This window comes from Numida meleagris, chromosome 1 (assembly GCF_002078875.1).
Source record: "Numida meleagris isolate 19003 breed g44 Domestic line chromosome 1, NumMel1.0, whole genome shotgun sequence".
Lineage (NCBI taxonomy): Eukaryota > Metazoa > Chordata > Aves > Galliformes > Numididae > Numida > Numida meleagris.
The window spans coordinates 10922781-10941661 of NC_034409.1; the positions used below are offsets into that span (position 1 = coordinate 10922781).

An 18881-nucleotide genomic window follows, 5' to 3' on the forward strand; every position below is an offset into this window, starting at 1 on the left:
GAGAGGAGAGGAGAGGAGAGGAGAGGAGAGGAGAGGAGAGGAGACAGGACCCTTTACCCTTCTGATAAAATCCAACTGCATAAATCATATCTCATATATTTATTGCATAAAATATATTTTCATTTCTATTTCATCCTCTACTTGGGTTTTGTAAGGATGTTATTTTTAAGAACACGTTGCACTGTAAGCTTCTATGGGGAAATCAGATATGTGTCCACATATTTGGGCAGTGCCTTGCACAAGAAGGCTGCTCTTTCACTGAATTTTATATTCTCTGGGAAGTCGTGAGTGATATTTTTTGTGAGACACAGGAAAAACTTTGGTGAAGTATTCTCATTCCTTCTCCCATTTCTACCAGTGTACTTTAATACTAAATATTTAAAAACAAAATAATGATAAAATACGTACTCAATTCTTTTTGAAGGCGTCACAAGGAGGTTTACTTGTAGTCTTTTGGCAAATTGTAGTGTAAAACCAGTGGTCTAAAAAATGAAAAAAAAAGAAACCACTGATTTATTTTTTTTAATTGAACGCATAAATGCATAAATTGAATGCACATGTTGGCTGAAAGGTCTACTTCCATAAGAGATGTAAGTTTAATTAGCATAGGGCAGAAAACATTTTATATCAGAGCAAACATTTCTTAACAAAGGTCAGATCTTTTCTTCATCTCCTTTCTACCTCTGTCCTCTAGAAAATTCATATCAGATTTAGGAAACTTGGGTTGATGTTTTTATTTCAAATGAAGGGAAACAAATCTTGACTGTAAGTTATCTTAACACAAAATTACATGACTAAAACCTATTTTAGGGATATGTCCTGAATTTTACCTTTTCATCCAAATTCAGAGCAAAATAAAATTTTGAAACATTAGAATTCATCACACAATTCATACAAAATAAACACATGTAAGAATATCGATCACTGAAAGTAAAGGTAAAACTGGAGGCAAACAAAATCAGAGGTGTCAAATTCATTACTTTGGGAGCTCTGTTGCACAACCAGAGTCACAATGACTATACTAGTTCTGTTGTAGAATCAGGCAGACAGTTGTGTTTCAGACTTCAGCGATTTTCTTGGAAATAATCTGATCTATATCCATTTACTATAGTTAAATTGAAATAGTATTCATACAAAAATTGTTAACTATGGAAAAAATAGTGTAAAAGGAATAGAACACATCTCATAGAAAACAATTTTTATAAAGTAGTTGAAAGTCATAGATAAATTCCAACACACTTCAAAACTTCGTGGAATTTATTTAATCCTGTATTCCCAATGAAGAAAAATCAAAGCTTATTTTCCATACTTTGAAGGTCAGAATAAGACAAAGGTTTGCTCTAGATATCCCCTGCTAAAAGCTTAACACTTTTGTGAGTAGATCTTAAAAAAAAAAAGCATAAAAATACTGAATTCTCTGTGCCTCTGCTAAGAGACCTATGGACTGCAATTAAATTTAAACGTCACGAATTTACTGAGTTACAAATATTAAATATTTGGACTTACAGGCTCTACATCTAGAAATGTCTCATGCTCCTCCTCATTTGGGCTCAGACCTTCAACATCATGCAATATAGATTCACTTGCATGAAGAAAATGTGGAAGAGAGATATACACCGGCCTTCCTATTTGAAAACAAACAAAAAATTCATTTGAATCATTAAACCTTGTTTCAGTGCTCATCTTCTGAAGCTATTTTCTATGCACACATTATTTGTTATACAGACAGAAACGATTCTGAAAAAAAAAAAACCATTAATGTCTCCCCTGCCTCCACAACAATAAATGGAGATTTTATGTGATTCTACTCTCATCAGGAGAATTTGCATGGTGAAATAAGTTGTGGTTACAAATCCTGTTTCTTTGTGTCACCCCACACTTGTGATCTCGTTTTAGTAGAAAGCAAGCCTGAAAGGAACTCACGCTGCCCACTCTGTACCAAAAGCAGACTGAGTATACTTCACTGTACTAATGCAAAATTAAGCTGATGGTGTCTCTCACTTCATTCATGTGCATATAGTTGCGTACACACACACACTGTACGTGTGAATTATCATAAATACAAGGACTGTGACTCTCTCTGGCTTTTGTACAGTTCCTATATAGAGTTCCACTCCTTTCCTTTCTATATGTGTATTCCTGAGAAGTTCAGTAGGCAATCTGTAGTATCATGTTTTTTCCTTCATAGTGTGATGCAAAACGGAGAAATATTATAGCCATCATTTTGGGAAATGAGGCTACAAAAATGGAAAGCTCTCACAGGCAGCCCGTGGAAAAGTTTGTGGATAAACACAAACGTCCTGGATCCTAGAGCAACACCTCAGCTACAGGACACATGCTTTCCCCCCAGTCAGATGGCCTGTTTGGCAGTACCATGTCCCGGCTGTACCTGCTTTGCAGGAGCTAATGTCTAGGACTCCAGCCAGAGTGCAGTTCTGGGATATGACCTGATCCGTGCAGAAGCAATAGTTATCTTCAACATCAATCGGTGATGCAAACGCTTCGCGAGGAACTGTGAAGCGATACAGTGGAATTCCCTTCACGTTCTTACTGGTCTGGTAAACTCCATAAATTGATCTAAATATAAAGAAGGAGAAATGTCACTCGGGTTGAAAATCTGAATTTTGTCTCTTAAAAGAAAGAAGTACTTCACAGAGCCCATGTCCAACAGTTTGTAAGGGTGTTCCTCATTAACAGAGACTATTCTGTGCTTTCACAAAGAGGGGTACCCACTCACAGGTAAGCACAGCAAGACACAAAAAGGCAGATAAAAATACCAATAAACAATATACACAAAACAAACAAACAAAGAGCTCTTCTTTGCTACACTTTTCTAAAGTCACTGTTATAATGAAATGTTTGAATTTTTTTGGACTATATTAGAGATAGTTACCAATATATATGCTCTTGATTACAGTGTTTTTTCTGAGCTGATGATAAAGATCTAAGCTTTATGGTGCAGGCAGCATACTTACTCCATTGCATATGAGCCAGAATACCACTTCAAACTGTTTTGCTGACACATTACAAACTAATAAAGAGATATGGTTGGTATGCAGTAATCTAACCAAGGCAGCAACACTCTGTATTGCAGCCAAAGGAAAGAAGGATTCTGGGTCTTGCAACATGGTCAGAAACCTCTTCCATGACCTCGTTTCATCCCAGACCTTTGGGAGGTTGTTATTGCCCTTCTTTGTTCATTAATTGTGAGAATTATATGGCCAGAGGTAGCTCTCAAATTATGCCCTATTAAGCTAAAGAATTTTATAATTTCTGCGTTATGAGTTTCCTTTCCCATAACTTGAGAAACGTTGAGATACAATTACTTCACAAAAAAAAAAAAAATGCCTGCATGTAAAAACACTGATATTTAAAAGCAAACAATTTGCAAAGCAAATGATCTACTTTATCCCTTTTTAAAAGGAAGCAGATGTTTCCAGGCAGTAAAATAAATACTGGGATCAAACCTCCCAAAACAAATACACTCTGATGCCCTTAGTATCTCTTCATATTGATTTAAGCTATCCCACTGGCAAACTCAGGGACACCAGATAACCATAGCAGAAGAAGCAGGCTGAAAATCCATCAGTATGGGATGAATTAAGCAGGTTAGTTTGTTTGTTAATACATAAAATATGTAAAAATAGCCTGTGGGAAAATAATTCTGAGTATCTGGTGGCTGACAGTAAATTCTGCTCTGCATAGATGATGTTCAGCAGAAATCGCCAAAATGGGCCCAGCCAGCCTCTGCAGAGGGCTAAACTGCCAGCTCAGACCACGTAGGCATGTGAGGGGCTGACCTAATCCTGAAAGATCAAGTCTTTGAACCCTGTGGGTTTCAGTGTCTGTAACAGCTCACAGCAGTGTCCCCCTCTGTAATAAGCAAAGGCATTCCTGAATTACACACCTGTAAGTGTCTGAAATGAAACACACCATAAATAGCTTGCTACTTGCCACAAACGAAAGTGCTAGAATTATGCTCATGAGCACAGCTCACCCATTAACTCATGCTTGGGTGAAACAGTCATTTGGAACTGCCTCGGCAATCTAACCTCCAGCAGAGATCCCTCCAGAAAGAAAGAGCATTGGGAGGCATACATGCATGCACAGCAGGAAGAGACCAGCATACCTGCAAATGTCAGAGGAGAAGAAGCGCAGTACCTGATTCTTCTTAACAAATGGAGGAAATGATGCCCCATCTGTGAAAAAAATAAAGCAGATGTTAATTAATTTCTAGCTCAATGCTCAGCTGTTACTTTCCCATTAAAAAAAGCAAAAAAAGTAGCCATGAGTCATTTCTAGAGAGAATAATTATGTAAGTTATTGTACGACGGCAAGGACTCCACAGAACACAGAAGGCAAGCCAAATAATGGCAGCTATTTTTTTTTCTTTTTCCAAAGTTGTGAATCTATGTCATTTGTCTGTTGTGATAAGACAAGGTTGAAATGGCTTCAAACTAACAGAAGGGAGATTTAGATTGGATATAGGGAAGAACTTTTTTACAGTAAGGGTGGTGAGGCATTAGAACAGGTTGTCCAGAGAAGTAGTGAACGCCCCATCACCCCATCCTTGGCAACATTTGAAGTCAGAGTGGATCAGGCTCTGAGCAACCTGATCTACCTGTAGGTGTCCCTGTTCATTACAGGGGGCTTGGACTAGATGACCTTTAAAGTTCCCTTCCAATTCAAGCAATTCCAGGACCAGGGAGGTGACTGCTGCCCTGTACTCAGCCCTGCTGAGACTGCATCTTAAGTACTATGTCCACTTTTGGGCCCCTCACTACAAGAAAGACATTGAGGCCCTGGAGCGTATCCATAGAAGGGCAATGAAGCTGTGAAGGTTCTGAAGCACAAGTCTTATGAGCAGCAGCTGAGAGAACAGGGATTTTTCAGTCTGGAGAACAGGAGGCTCAGGGGAGCCCTTATTGCCCTCTACAACACCCTGAAAGGAGGTTGTGGTGAGGTGGGGGCCGGCCTCTTCTCCCAGGTAACAGTGATAGGACAAAAGGAAATGGGTTCAAGTTGAGCCAGGGGAGGTTCAAGTTAGATGTTGGGAAAAACTTCTTCTCCGAAAGAGTGGTGAGACACTGGAACGGGCTTCCAAGGGAGGCAGTAGAGTCACTGTCCTGGAAGCGTTCAAGAAACATGTAGATGTGGTACTAAGGAACATGCTTCAGTGGGCAACAGTGGTGGCAGGCAGATGGTTGGACGAGATGATCTTGGATATCTTATCCAACATTAATGGTTCTATGATCATCAAGTCCACAAAAAACAAAGGAAAAAAACACCATTCCTACTTAATACGAATCTCAATACCTGCTGCCATTGCTTCAGTGTACATGTAGTCTAAAGCTTTCTACAGATGCTTGGTTCACTTGTAGTTCAGCTGGCACCTACCATTTATAAGAAATGCAGCTTTAGTCTTCAAAAGTGCCTATTTAATAAAAAGTACTAAATGTTTTTCACTCAAAACTGCTCAATTGGAGCTCCTAGGAAACAAGCACAGAAGGTCAGAGGAAGAGCTTTTTGCTGATGTCTTTCTCCCACTTGCATGAAAAGAGCAGCCTGCCAGTTCAGAAGCATACTTCTGCATTGCATGCATCTAGTGTTGAGTAAGAGGAGTCTCACCCATTTTCCAAGCAAGGTGTTGTAACAATCTTTTAACCAGTACATTTGTTACTTCTTGCTACAACTCAGTTTCTTAGTCAGCAATTCTAACCAAGAAATGGAAAACATCTGTGATATCTCTGAATCTAGTTGGCAGGAGCCAGAAAGCCAAATTACACACTGCTGCTCACCCACTGCTGACAGAAGCACTTTTCCTTAAAGACAATCCAAGATTGTCCTGGAGATACACTCTATTGTAAATCTTGGCAGTGTTGGAATGTTTGCAAATACAGACTCACTTCAAGCCGTACAAGCATGCTATTTAGTCTTTTTATCTAGTTATTTACTTTTACTCAGAAAACATGCTGTGCTTTGGTGTGAAAGCTTACAAGATGCAAAGGAATTCTCACTCACACAACATTTTAAACCTGCTGATTCTCTAAACATATGTCCCCTCCTTAGCAGTCATACTGAGTGCTCATATAAACTGTGCAATGACCTTTGCCAACAGTGAAACTCTCCTCACTTTCAAAGTACTGAAGCACACAGTCCTGTTACCTGAGTGTTTATTCCATCAGCTGCAGAGAAAGACAAAGAAAAAGCTAACAGTGGGAAAACAAATGGATTTCAGGTTTCATAACAAAAAAGGTAAGTTCCAGAACCTAAGAAAATACTGCCTCTAATAAAATTACTCCCCAAAAGAACAATTTCTTCCCAGTTCACAGACTTTTGGAAACTCAGATTCATGAGAACTATTTGAAATACTTCAAAATGAATTGCCAGGTTCACTGGTTTATACATAAAACCACACTGGGGATTTGGGAACAGGGGGTGGGGACTTGGGGAGGGAGGTTATCTCTCTTCAAGTCTCCTCCATGGTATCTGCCAGCCTCAGCTCAACAGATTTTGATGTCCTTACAGAAACACTGTCACTCATCCAGAAGAAATGCATCCCCTTGAATAAATATATCCTTAAACAACACAACAATTTTCATAAGCATTCCAAAAGCAAATTTAAAAATATTCCTCTTCAAGCTACTGAACCCAAACTAACCTACCTTTCTTCTTTATATAGTTTCACTTGCTACTACTCTTGCCACATCAATTTCTTCTCCTATCTCAGGAAAAGCTTTTCTGTCCATTCTGATACATGTAATTTTATTATTCAACAGTGCAAAAGAATATACATTACTAAAAGGAAGATATGCTGTGTTTCAAATGCTATACCAAAGAAAAAGAATCTTGCTTATATCGTAACAGGCAGATAATTAGTAGAAATAGTCAGATCTTTTCTTGTTCCTCTTCCTCATCTACTCTAGCTGAAGTGTGTTTAAATATGTATAAAATAGTGTACACTATTTTATACATATAAAATAGTATAAAAATGTCAGCAGCAGTGTGTATACATTTGTATTTATATATAGACATTTAATGAGCAGAATACAGGACTCTTAAAACCATGAGGACTTAAATGATGCATTGTATCTCATTATTCCCTTGCAATATTAAGAAATGACTTGAAGTTTCAAAAAGCTTTAATAGACTCACCAGTGCCGTTAACCAAATCGCAGTAACCTTCCCAGTAAGAAAGATTCCTTTAACATAAAAAAAGTCACAGCTTCATTTATTATGTTATACCACGAAAATCATGTCATTATTGCTAAGCTTCACTGCTCCATTATAAGTCTGATTCGTTAGCAAAGGCACAGGACAGAAATCAGTTGCATTCAGATAAGCTATATGATACTGTAGAATAGGATAAATAGGATATACCTATTTAAGTACGCAAGGCAGAAGCAATTACTTGTAACAAAGAATCAATAACTGTCTTAAATCCAAACTCAGAATAATGAATAGCTGAAACAGAGGCAATTTTACTAAGCCTGGAGACTGATCAAGCTTGAGGCATGTCTTAAAATCCATACTTTGAAAATGTGTACTGTTTTTTCATATATACAACATTATGATACCTTTTGTTTTTATAACTTTCAATGATTGCTGTTTTGCTTATGTCTTCTTTCCCAGTATACACTCTGTAAAGTCCATCAGATGTCCCATTATACTGTAACAGACACAAGAAGGAATAACAGAAGTACCGTCAGATTTCTCCTCCTCACAGCAGCAGCCTTAACTTTTATTCACAAAATTGTAAGTGAATTATTATTATGGTTTCACTTACCGGGTAGAAGACTCCCAGAACTGGGTCCAAGGGGAAGGGAACCTTGCTTAAGAAGGGGTCTTTATATCCCCATAGTATTTCTTTCACTGTTCTGTTCTGCAGCATGCTTGATTTAGAAGATTTAATCCAAGTATTTAATAGTAGTTGGATGAAATTGTTTGTATACACAGCGGGTGCAGCCTATAACAGCAATAAAATTAATGTTTGGATGAAAAATACAAACCAAATCCAAGAAATCCCTGGCAAAGCTGGTAAGAAATGTATTTAGAACTCACTGTAAGTTAAATTTTTACTTACAGCTGACACACACTAACAAAAAAATTGCTGGATATAACTTACATAAAACCAGATGATTTGTCTTCACTGTTTACATGAGTTCACTAGATCATCCATAAACTCTTTATACTTCAAGTTCCAGTGCATATTACATGGACTCTACCACTTCTGGTTTTGTTACCTCTGGTGTCCATATGTCACATATACCAGACTCACACACACTGTAAGCACGTAAGTATAAATACACATGCCTTGTTACCTGTTGGCTGTGGTTTAGACTTAATATGGTGTTGAAATTATGCTAGGAACAAGATGACTGTATCCTGCATAAAAACAATCAACTGCTGAAGTGCCATTATTTTTTACTCAGAAAGTATACAGGGCTGATAATAATTCTTTCCCACACATACTTGCATAGAAGGATGCTTTTTGTTGCATTCTGTCCAAGCTGGTGACTTTGCTTTCACTGGCAAGAACAAGTCAATTTTCATTCATAGTAGAGATTACCCTGGGCATATAAGGAAATCTTAATGTAAAAGCAATATGTCCTTGGAATGTGCATTATAAATGCTAAATTCTCCTCTTTTTCCTCCAGTATCTCTACATTTAAATTTGGATATTATGGATTGGTTTCTTGACTTACAACAACAGCGAGGTTGAGGCACGTGACGGTGTCATTTTCTGTCCCAACAGACATATCAGGTTCAAAACGAGCAGCATTAGGCAACATGTAAGATATTGTGCCATTAGGGTTTTCTGTGATATTTTCTTTGGGTAAATATCGCACCCTTGAAATACAAAATAAAAACAGAATATTTTAAAATCTGATTTTTGCATCAACATATAACCAGGTCTGACTGCATTTTTTTAAAACTCTGATGAACACTTTTAAAATGAATGTTTGCCATTTTATAACCACTAAAAGGATTCTAAACTTTCATTTGAATATTTTTAAACATGTACTATGTATTTCTCTTGTAAACATTTCCTTAATGACTAATGCATTTTTGCTTGACACTAAAATCCAAACAAATACTTCTTTATAATTTCTTCTTTCAGTAATCAACTCTGTATTTTCCTGTATTCTGTTCAGAGTTAGTTACGTTTCATCACATTTTTATAAGATTTTTAATTGTTGCATGTTATTAGAAAGGAATGACTCAGAATGGTTAATAACACTCATGAGATTTGATGTGATAGGCTTGTGTTCCAATGAAAGAGATGACAGGTGAAATCTATAATGGAAATTACTTTTTTAACATTTCATAACCGCATGGGGATCTACAAGCAGTCTTTCAACACCACTAAGAAACACAAAAGCCCTTCTCCTGTGTGCTCGTAAGTGCCTATATTTCTATTAGTGAATCACTGAGGCAGAAATCTCCAAGCTGTTGCACTCCTGGCTTTGTCTCAACTCTTTATGTCTCTGTCTTCTTGCAGACCCCACTGTAGGGGTGTCATCCAGCAAGCGCTGTATGAGTTAGTCTACACTGTGGGACCACAAAGTCCATACTGGCTCCATTCAAGAACGGATTCGTGCTCCATCAGATCTTCCAGCCTGCATGTGGGGGGATCAGAAATTTCAGAGCACATTTACCCACAGTATAGGTGTAGCCAGTGCACGTGGGCTTTACCCCAAATGCATCTGGATCTTTGCATCTCAAGAGTGGTTTGAGTGCACATCACTTTAATTAATGGCCTACTGTGTAAAGAAGCTATCTAGAAGTTGGGAGGTTTGTTTACCAACATCACATATAACTGGAAACAAGAGACTTCAAACAAAATTTTCCACTTCCAAAGAGAATCTCATGGGGATAACTGCCATTTCAAGGTCAGTTGTTAAACTTTACAGTAAGTAATTAAAAATTCAAAGGCAGATTGATAAAGAGACCCAGTGTTCCAGACATTCAAGTAGACCTGGTATCTCTGATCATAGGATGTATCTTTCATTTTGTAGGTGAGCACAAGTGCAGCAGTGAGAAGAATAACAGCCATCATTTCTTACATAGTTTTATCTATGCATTCTGCACAGACTTACTCCTGAGAGGATACGAACCCCCACAATATATCTGTTTAGTGAGAATTTACCTTCTGCAGTATTTCTTAGCTGCTTAGTTTCTTGACTCCTGTGTAACCATTTCCTGTGTAATGTATGAAGCAGGTAATGTATTCCCAGGTAATGTATGAACCAAGATATTCCAAGGAGAAATTAATCTTTCAGGCATTAAAGCACCTCACCTTTAGACGCTGCAGTACAAAACCATCTTTGCAAATATTGTATACACCCCAAAAGATATTAAGAATGAAATAACCTATTATATTAGGAAATAATATCATAACAAGCATACCAGTAACATCTGGGCACTAACTGAGCTTAGCAATTTGGGAAGCACCAATTAGTCCCATGTCAACATTAGATTTAAAATCAAGCAAAAGCTTGATTAAAAGCTTTCCTGAAAGAGGATGGACTGTGGCATCCCAGTCTTAGCTAGTGCCTTAAAAAAAAAAAGTGCTTTTTCAGGGGGAAATTTGGGAATGAAAAAATTATACATTAAAAAAATGATAAAAGACCAATAAAAAAGACACTTTCTTAAAACAAGTATGTGTCATAGATGGCTGATAAGACAATCTCGTATTTCAAGGCACCTGGCATACTCTTCTAAGAGGCAGGCAAACACTGAAAAGCAACAAAGGCATCATGCCTGGGTTTTTATGGTAAACACCTTGCTAATTGGTAATCATTTTTCAGAAGCACAAATAGCTTCATACCTGAATACCTACTTTATATTCATTTTCTAAATGCGAAACACAGTACAGGGAATGCTTGTGATTGCTTTGCATAGCTGCAAATCTTTAGGCATTTTTTACAAGTCTGACTAAAATAGGATTCTGGGCTTTTCAAAACCATTTTTAACTCAGCGGAACTTTGTCTAACAAAACTTCTGATATGATATATCATTTATGTGGGGACTTTGCTTACCTGTATGTGTAAGGTCCTCTTTGTTCGAGTTTTGGACGTGCTCCCGAGTTTAAAACCTCTGATGGATTTTCCACATTAAAGATCCAAAACTGCCTGTAAACAGAGCTTCCTGGCACAAGCCAATTATCATATGCAATGGTACCATTCGAAATGACAGCTTCCTGAAAGGGAAAAAAACAAACCTAAAATTAACAACAAAAAAATGTCTGACAAGCAGTGTTTACTTTCCAGATATGTATAGAAGGTTCCCAAGGAAACAGAAAAAAGCTGTATTGTCATCAAGAAAAGGCATATAGTACATACACGTTTGGCTAACATGTGAAGGCAGACTGACAAAACTAAGTCCCCCTAAAATAAGTGAGCACAAGGCTGATATAATTACTACTGTACCCCATAGAAAGCTTTCCTGTTGCTGTGGTTGCACATCACCTTAGTTTCCACTCTCCAAATCCACTGATTACTTGTAAGAAGAAAATCTTTGAATATCTGAATCTTATCCAGCTGTTTTCAAAGTCCATAAACTACCTTTCATACATTTGCCAGTGTCCCACGGGAGATGAGCACTATCTCTGATCACAGCACTAGTTTATGCACTAAGTCATTTTACAGCCGGGGAAAGTGAATAATGCTCATGTAGGACTATTTTTTGTCATAAAATTCTTGTGACTGAGACTGACATTTTCTATGACATCTCTTTTTCATTAGGGAGGTTTCCCAGATTCAGAAGATGAGGACAAAATAGGAATATAAGGAGCAGACAGGACACGGGAATTGTGACCAACAGCTTTTTGTGTGTGGCACTCAGACACTCTATGATAAATGCATATTGAGTACCTGGGACTGAAAAATGAAAATAAGAGTTTGAAGTTATGTTTCCCATATTGACAGGGATATGTCCACTCCATCTGGTCTACGTTACACTTCCTCCTATGTAATTTTCATAAAGACCTGGAATAATGGATTTTTGTAAACCCATTGGTGGTAAAAACTTAGAAAAGGTTTTGCAATAGGAAGAAAACTCTAAGCAGCCTATCTCCAGCCTATAGCATACTTTCTAGCTGAGTTGTGCAACATTATTTAGTTAAGTTTCACAGTTCACAGTTCACAGAATGGAAACAACTGGAATCTTCCAGAAAGTTATGTGGCAAGAAAAGACAATTTAAATTACAATTTGCTAGATTTTCTTTCTATCTTCATTTTCTGATTCTAGAGTTTTAGCAAACACCATTCAAAAAAGAATACTACTAATTAAGAACCACTGTTTCACAAATGAATGTGACATCTTGCAGAACTCCTGACACAGACAAGGTTTTGCCTGAGGAAGGGCTGTTTTTACAGTGGAGCTGGAAAGGCCTTGCTGGTAGTATAAAGCATTGAGCTTGTTGTCCAAATTTCTGGTATAATTCATGTGCATTTCTGTGATAGGGAAGGAAACATTTCCACAGCAAATGTGATATCAGCTTGAGGGCTTGAACTCAGACCTGATAGCTATAGTTCTCTTCAAACTTGTTTTGCAAACCCTAGGAGGCTAAGGACTGTTCCAGCTGTGATCCTGAGTGGGGAAGGCCATTCCCCCGGTGAAGAGAGATTTTCCATGGTTTCGAAATTAACTCTTCAGGTTTCATAAATAATTACTCAAAGGATCTGGGAGAAGGAGGTCAACATAAAGACCGGAGGTTGTCGAATGTGATATCCATCTAAAAGAATGGCGGGAAGAAGGATTCCGGGAACTACAGGCCTGTCAGCCTGACCTTGGTGCCAGAGAAGGTCACGGAGCAGATCATCTTGCATGCTACCACACAGCACATACACGGCACCTGGGTGATCACACCCAGTCAGCATGGGTTTATGAAAGGCAGATCTTGCTTGACTAACCTGATCTCGTTCTGTGATAAGACATCCCATTTAGTGGATGAAGAAAAGGCTGTAAATGTTGTTTACTTCGAGTTTAGCAAGACATTTGATACTGTTTTCCAGTGCTTTCTGGAGAAACTGGCTGCTCATGGCTTGAATGAATATATGCTGCTCGCTGTGTAAAGTATTGGCTGGATGGCCAGGCCCAGAGGTTCATTGTGAATGGAGTTAAATCTCACTGGTAGCTGCTCACAAGCGCTGTTCCCCAGGGCTCAGTATTGGGGTCAGTTCTGTTTAGTATTTTTATCAATGACTTTAAAGAGGGGATTGAGTACACCCTCAGTAAGTTTGCAGATGATACCAAGTTGGGTGGGAGTGTTGATCTGTCTGGGGGCAGGAAGTCTCTGCAAGAGGGATTAGGGTAGGCTGGATTGATGGACTGCATCCAATTGTATGGCATTCAACAAGAGTAAGTGCTGGCTGGAGCATACAGCTCATAACAACCCCATGGAGTGGTATAGGCCAGGGGAAGGGAGGCTGGAAACGTGCCCAGCAGAAGAGGACGTGGGAGTATCGGTAAACAGCCAGCTGAACATGAGCCAGCAGTGTGCCCAGGTGTCCAAGAAGGGCAATGGTGTCCTGGCTTGTATCAGAAGTAGTGTGCCCTGCAGGACCGGGGAAGCGACTGTCCCTCTGTACATGGCTATAGTCAGATCACGCGCCTTGAGTACCAAGTTCAGTTTTGGGCCCCTCACTACAAGAAGGATAATGAGTTGTTTGAATATGTGCAGAGAAGAGCAATGAAGCTGTCGATAAGACTAAAAAACCAAGACGTATGAGGAGCAGCTGAGGGAACTGAGACTGTTCAGTTTAGAGAAAAGGAGGCTGAGAAGACCTCATTGCTCTCCACATCTCCTTGAGAGGAGTTTGCACTGAGCGGTGCGTTAATTCTCCCTTCTCAGGTGACAAGTGATAGGACACAAGAAAATGGCCTCAAGTCACAGTAGAGGCAGTTTGGATTGGATATCAGAAAGAATTTATTCACAGCAAGGGTGGTCAGGCATTAGAATGGACTCCTGAGGGAGGTGGTGGAGTCATCGTCCCTGAAGATATTTAAAAAATGTGTGGACATAGTTTAGCAGTGTGCTTATAGTGTTAGGTAGATGGTTGGACTTGATGATCTTTAATATCTTTTCCAACCTTAATTATTTTACTTTAGTCTAGTCTAGTCTACTCTATTCATGTGCTGCTTAGTCTGCTCAGGGTCTGCCTGTGTCTTGTACTCAGCAGGGTATTTGGATGGCAGCCTAGGCAAGAATTTGACCTCCTGCTTCTGTGCAACCGGGACAGGAGAGTGGTTAAGGATCTGTGGCAGCTACATGATCAAGAAGACAAACTAAGCTCTCTGTAAGTTTGCAGCATGTAACAGGCACAACAATGAACAGAAGAGTTGCAACCTTGCGACAAAATTTGAAAGCAACGTTACTGGTTTCTTAAAACCTTTAAGGTTTCCCTCCACCCATCCCTTTTTTCCCCTATACCCCTTTACTAGGTATTATTATAGCTGCACAGAATGACATGCGGACTCCCCTACCACTGCAGATCTTGCTCAGAGATGTAGGACTTCTCCTTCCATCCTTGAGAGGCACAGAAGTAGCATACTATCTGACCCTAGCTTTAGACATTTGGGGCACTCTGAAATACATTTATTCTGCAGTGATCATATCTCATGACTTCGCACTGAATTCAAACAATGTAAAGAACATGTTACCTTACAGCTTTCACCCTTTAAGTGATCGTATTTCTTCAAAAGGATGGACCTTTGTCTCTCATCCTACCTCCACTGTTGCAAGAAAATCTAAAAGCATGCAGGACTTTATACCAGCTTTTTAGAATAACCAGGAATACTCTCTATATCAGCTGAGATTGTAGGCTATGTGACAATCATTTTAATGCCTTGTACCCTACTGTATTTTACGGTACTGTACTATGTACCTTCTTATCAATCAAGAGCTAATTTGCTGTCCACATAGAAAGGTGGGGTGACTCTCCCTTACTTTTCATGCAGGAATAACTATGTCTATATTATATGTTCGGGAAACACTAATGGGGAAAAATGACCTTGGATATGAAGAGGTGCCAGGGAGTGAAGTAGCTGGGCAGCCAGGCTGAAGTGTGTTCCCTTATGGATTTGCAGCCCATCCACAAAATGGCACTAATACCACCATGGAGACAGCTTTAAGAGGACAGCCATCCTGATCTGACAGCTTTGAAGATAAAGGCAAAAACCAGCTACCGCTAACTCCTGGACCTGACCTATCTGCCTTCCCCTTCCTTTGGGCCAGTTCTCATTCCTCTAGGAGCTATTTCTACTTTCTGGACTGGAGGAAGACTATTTCCTTTTTTTATTTTGTTGGGTTACTTTTCTACCAGTGTGATGCTTGTCTCAGCTGTGTGGGAAGGGCTGAGGATCAAATGAGAACCAGGGTTTAAACATGGGAAGCAGAAGGACAAAAGAGGGAGGAGGAGGAAGGGAGTAAGACTATTCTTTTTATTGGCACTTGGCCCTTATTGTAAAACATTTTTGACAAAGAAGGTGTGTATGTTTTGCTGCCACATATTTTAAGAGTGAAAATTGTGGGTTAAAGTGGAAGAAAATCTAGAATTTTCTCCTTATTCAAGTTCTCTTTTAGTAGAACTAATGTCCCCACACCAGCAAGTCTTTGGGCTTTGTCCGTCTGATCATTTGCAAGGCCACCCCTAAATACTACCCCTCATTGTAGCTGACCTCATATCTCATATGTTCACCTAGTAATTTTGCCATGCTTTTTGTCCACTATGATATTATGAAAGGTAGAGTAATATGGGAAACAAACAATTCACAGCTGCTCCCTAGTCATAGAATAATGGAATGGTTTGGGTTGGAAGGGACCTTAGAGATCATTGGGTTCCACCCTGCCTGCCATGGGCAGGGAGAAATACATCAGCTCCTAGTATCTATCTCTACTACCTTATGCAGTATTTATATTTAAGTATCGTTAACAAAGGTAGCTATACAGTATGCAATTGCTACACAGATAAGTTCATCTCATGACCTAAATGTGCAAGACTGAGTGAAACCAGTGGGAACTTTAACCCCTTTTATTTCTGACATTTTTCCACTGGTGATGGGTCAACCAACAATACATAAATTGCTGAGGCAGTCAGCAATAGAAGCCTGCTGTATTTTACTGTTTTACACAAAACTCAGTAATCGTGATTTCAGATGAAGAAAATTGCACACAGTCAAGCCAACAAATACCATCATTTTGGGGGAACTGAAAGATGTTGTGTATACCTGAGGCTGCAAGAAAATCGCTACTAGTTTATGTGTTGTGTATGTTGGGCTGCTGGAGAAAACAATATGGTCTTGTGAAATTGAAGTAGCTAAATTCCATGAAAACAAACAATCTTCCATTTTGTAGCTGAAAGTAGGAATAGACGTTTATTACTTTATGTCATGATAGTTCTCCCACATATTAGACTTCCCATTCAGGCTTTGTTGAATCAAAACTTTTAGTCCTTTTTCAGTTCTTGGTCCTAAAAAACTATGGAAGCCAATCAATTTTACCACTGCTGAAATATGTGATATGATTGCTTATGTTACTGGAGACAGTTGATGCTTTAGTTTCATTAGTTTAGATAGAGAAGTTGCATATGTCTTTCACAGAAAAAAATATATGAATTTGAAATGTTTATTTGTTTTTCTCATTAGCAATCATTTACACAAGTAAATGAGAACTAGGTAGATTCAAGACCCTCCTGCGCAACTTCTGAACCGATCCTGTATTTTAGCGGTATGTACCTTGGCATATCTTTTCAGAAAAACAATTGTCTTACAGTCTCATGGTCTCACTGAATAATCAGCGTGACAGAGAAGAAATAATCCAGTTTGACTTGTTAGAAAAACAAAACATACCCTACTACTTAGATAAACAAAGTCTCTACAAATGTACTCTTGTATTATTCAGATGAATAGTGGCACTAATTTTCATTTTTATATACTTCAAACAATTTGTCTTGAAATAGTTACAAACACTGGAAACATGATCACAATGCAGAAAATTATAAAGAGGAAGAGGAAAAATTATTCTAAAACTTTACTACTAAGAACTCGTGCAGGTATAATTTCATATGTAGATATTTGCAAAGTACACTGTATAACTGGTTCATTATTACAAGTAAACAGATGACAACATTTGTAGTGTGTGTAATTTGCTTTGAAAATACTGAATGGCACAAGACAAGATTCTGGATTAACTGGAAGTAAATTTTTAGTGTAAGGAGATATACATTTAAAAATAACATGTTTACATGAAAACTTTCAGTTTCCTTAGTATTTCAATCAATTTAAATCATTTGCAATTGTAGACAATATGTCTCTATTTTTTTTGTAAAATACTAGAAGGTGGGTGGGACTTTGTGTAGAGAGACACTTCTCTTTTTCATTTAATAATTTCTTTTTATTTTCTATGAATCTGAAAAGATCAAGAAAGAATACAGTGGAGGTGGAATCTAGGCAAGGCTTCAATAGGCAATGAAACATTTCCTGACTGTTCATTTATCCACTTCTCTGTTTGACTTACATTGCTGAATAAATTATGGACAGTCTACCAGAAGGGTCTTTAAATAGCTCTCTCCAAGGTTTCCAGCATCTTCAGCTTCACAGCAGATGATTAGGAAGACTAACCATCTCATCAGGCAACCAAAGCCTGATTTCTAACTGTTGGATGGTCTGATGGGACAATTTTAACTGGTTTCCATGGCTTCCATGGTCTTTTCTTTTAAGCATGGTTTAGACCCTCAGTTATACACTCATTTTCACTGAAGATTTAACAAATTAACTTCTCATTTTTAATTACAGTCAAAACTGGATTATAAAGAAAATCAGCTGAAAAGAGATTGAGACGGAGAGAGAAGGGGAAATGTTTCTGCCAGGTCTACAACACTCCAATTATTATTCACACTCCTTGAATCAAGGAAATATGTGTGGTGAGATTTTGTACTCTCATGGAGCAAAGCATGTTTAAATTACGTAGTCACAGAACATGATCTGAATGAACTCAGGTGTAAGACTAGATTCTGTGTTAGAAGTTTGTGTAGGTTATGTGCAGTAAGGAGTGCACAGTTGCATGAAGTGCATGTATAAGTGCATGGAGTGAGTCCCAATTAAGAAAAAAATGCAGAAAAACAGTTGGATCATTAGAGTGGTAAAAGAAGAAAACAGTAACAATTGTAATTGCAGTAAAATAAAACAGACTTCTAGATTAGATTAATTAAAATTCATCTCAAAAAGAATTTTACTTTCTCACGCAAATCATGAAAGAGCAAGTGAACATGGTAATGTAATTAAAATATTAAAGTAAGTGCTGCAGCAACTATTCCCACAAAACGTTGGATTGAATACATTACATAAGGTTTAAAAGAAGTTAGAAAAATGGAAAAAAAGCAGAAACAGAACACAAGATTCAGAAATAATGACTATTCATGAATCAGAAAACAACTGGATTGAAAAAAAAGAAATAGTTTGTACCTTTTTTATCGCTTTGCTTATGAGCTTATCTCCAACTGGTATCAGAACTCCTCCAAAGATGGCCAGCACTGCACCAATGACAGCCCCCGTGAGGAGCCCACAGCTTCTGTTACAGGTCATTCCTCTTCTTTGACAGGGTGCAGACAGGAAATATAAAAATATCCTTGCTGCAATCCTCCAAGTTTTTTTTCACACTTCTTGGTCCCAACAGACTCACTGATGTTCACGAGAGAAGCTGATAATATACAGAGAGAGTGAACAAAAATTACACTCCAAAGGTCAAAAATACAAAGTACATGAGGTAAAGCAGGTAGGAAGATAGCATGTCAAAAACAGTCAGATAGTGGATAACAGTGAAAAAAAAAAAAAAAAAAAAGCTTTATACAGATTTGGTGTGCTAGTCACTTGACACA

General features: G+C 38.3%; 1 protein-coding gene across 4 annotated transcripts in view; it reads right to left on the reverse strand.

Annotated features, from left to right (window-relative positions):
- CD36 (CD36 molecule) overlaps positions 1-18881 on the reverse strand; it is a 37094-nt gene that overhangs the window by 4847 nt on the left and 13366 nt on the right. For all 4 annotated transcript variants that reach the window (XM_021384469.1, XM_021384471.1, XM_021384470.1 and 1 more), the window contains 10 exons: positions 18469-18703; positions 11043-11203; positions 8706-8850; positions 7787-7966; positions 7578-7669; positions 7156-7202; positions 4130-4199; positions 2390-2577; positions 1507-1625; positions 409-482 (listed from right to left, as the gene is read on the reverse strand). In XM_021384469.1, coding sequence (XP_021240144.1) covers positions 409-482; positions 1507-1625; positions 2390-2577; positions 4130-4199; positions 7156-7202; positions 7578-7669; positions 7787-7966; positions 8706-8850; positions 11043-11203; positions 18469-18588 — 1196 coding nt within the window. In that variant the 5' untranslated portion in view covers positions 18589-18703. The remainder of the gene's footprint in view (positions 1-408; positions 483-1506; positions 1626-2389; positions 2578-4129; positions 4200-7155; positions 7203-7577; positions 7670-7786; positions 7967-8705; positions 8851-11042; positions 11204-18468; positions 18704-18881) is intronic.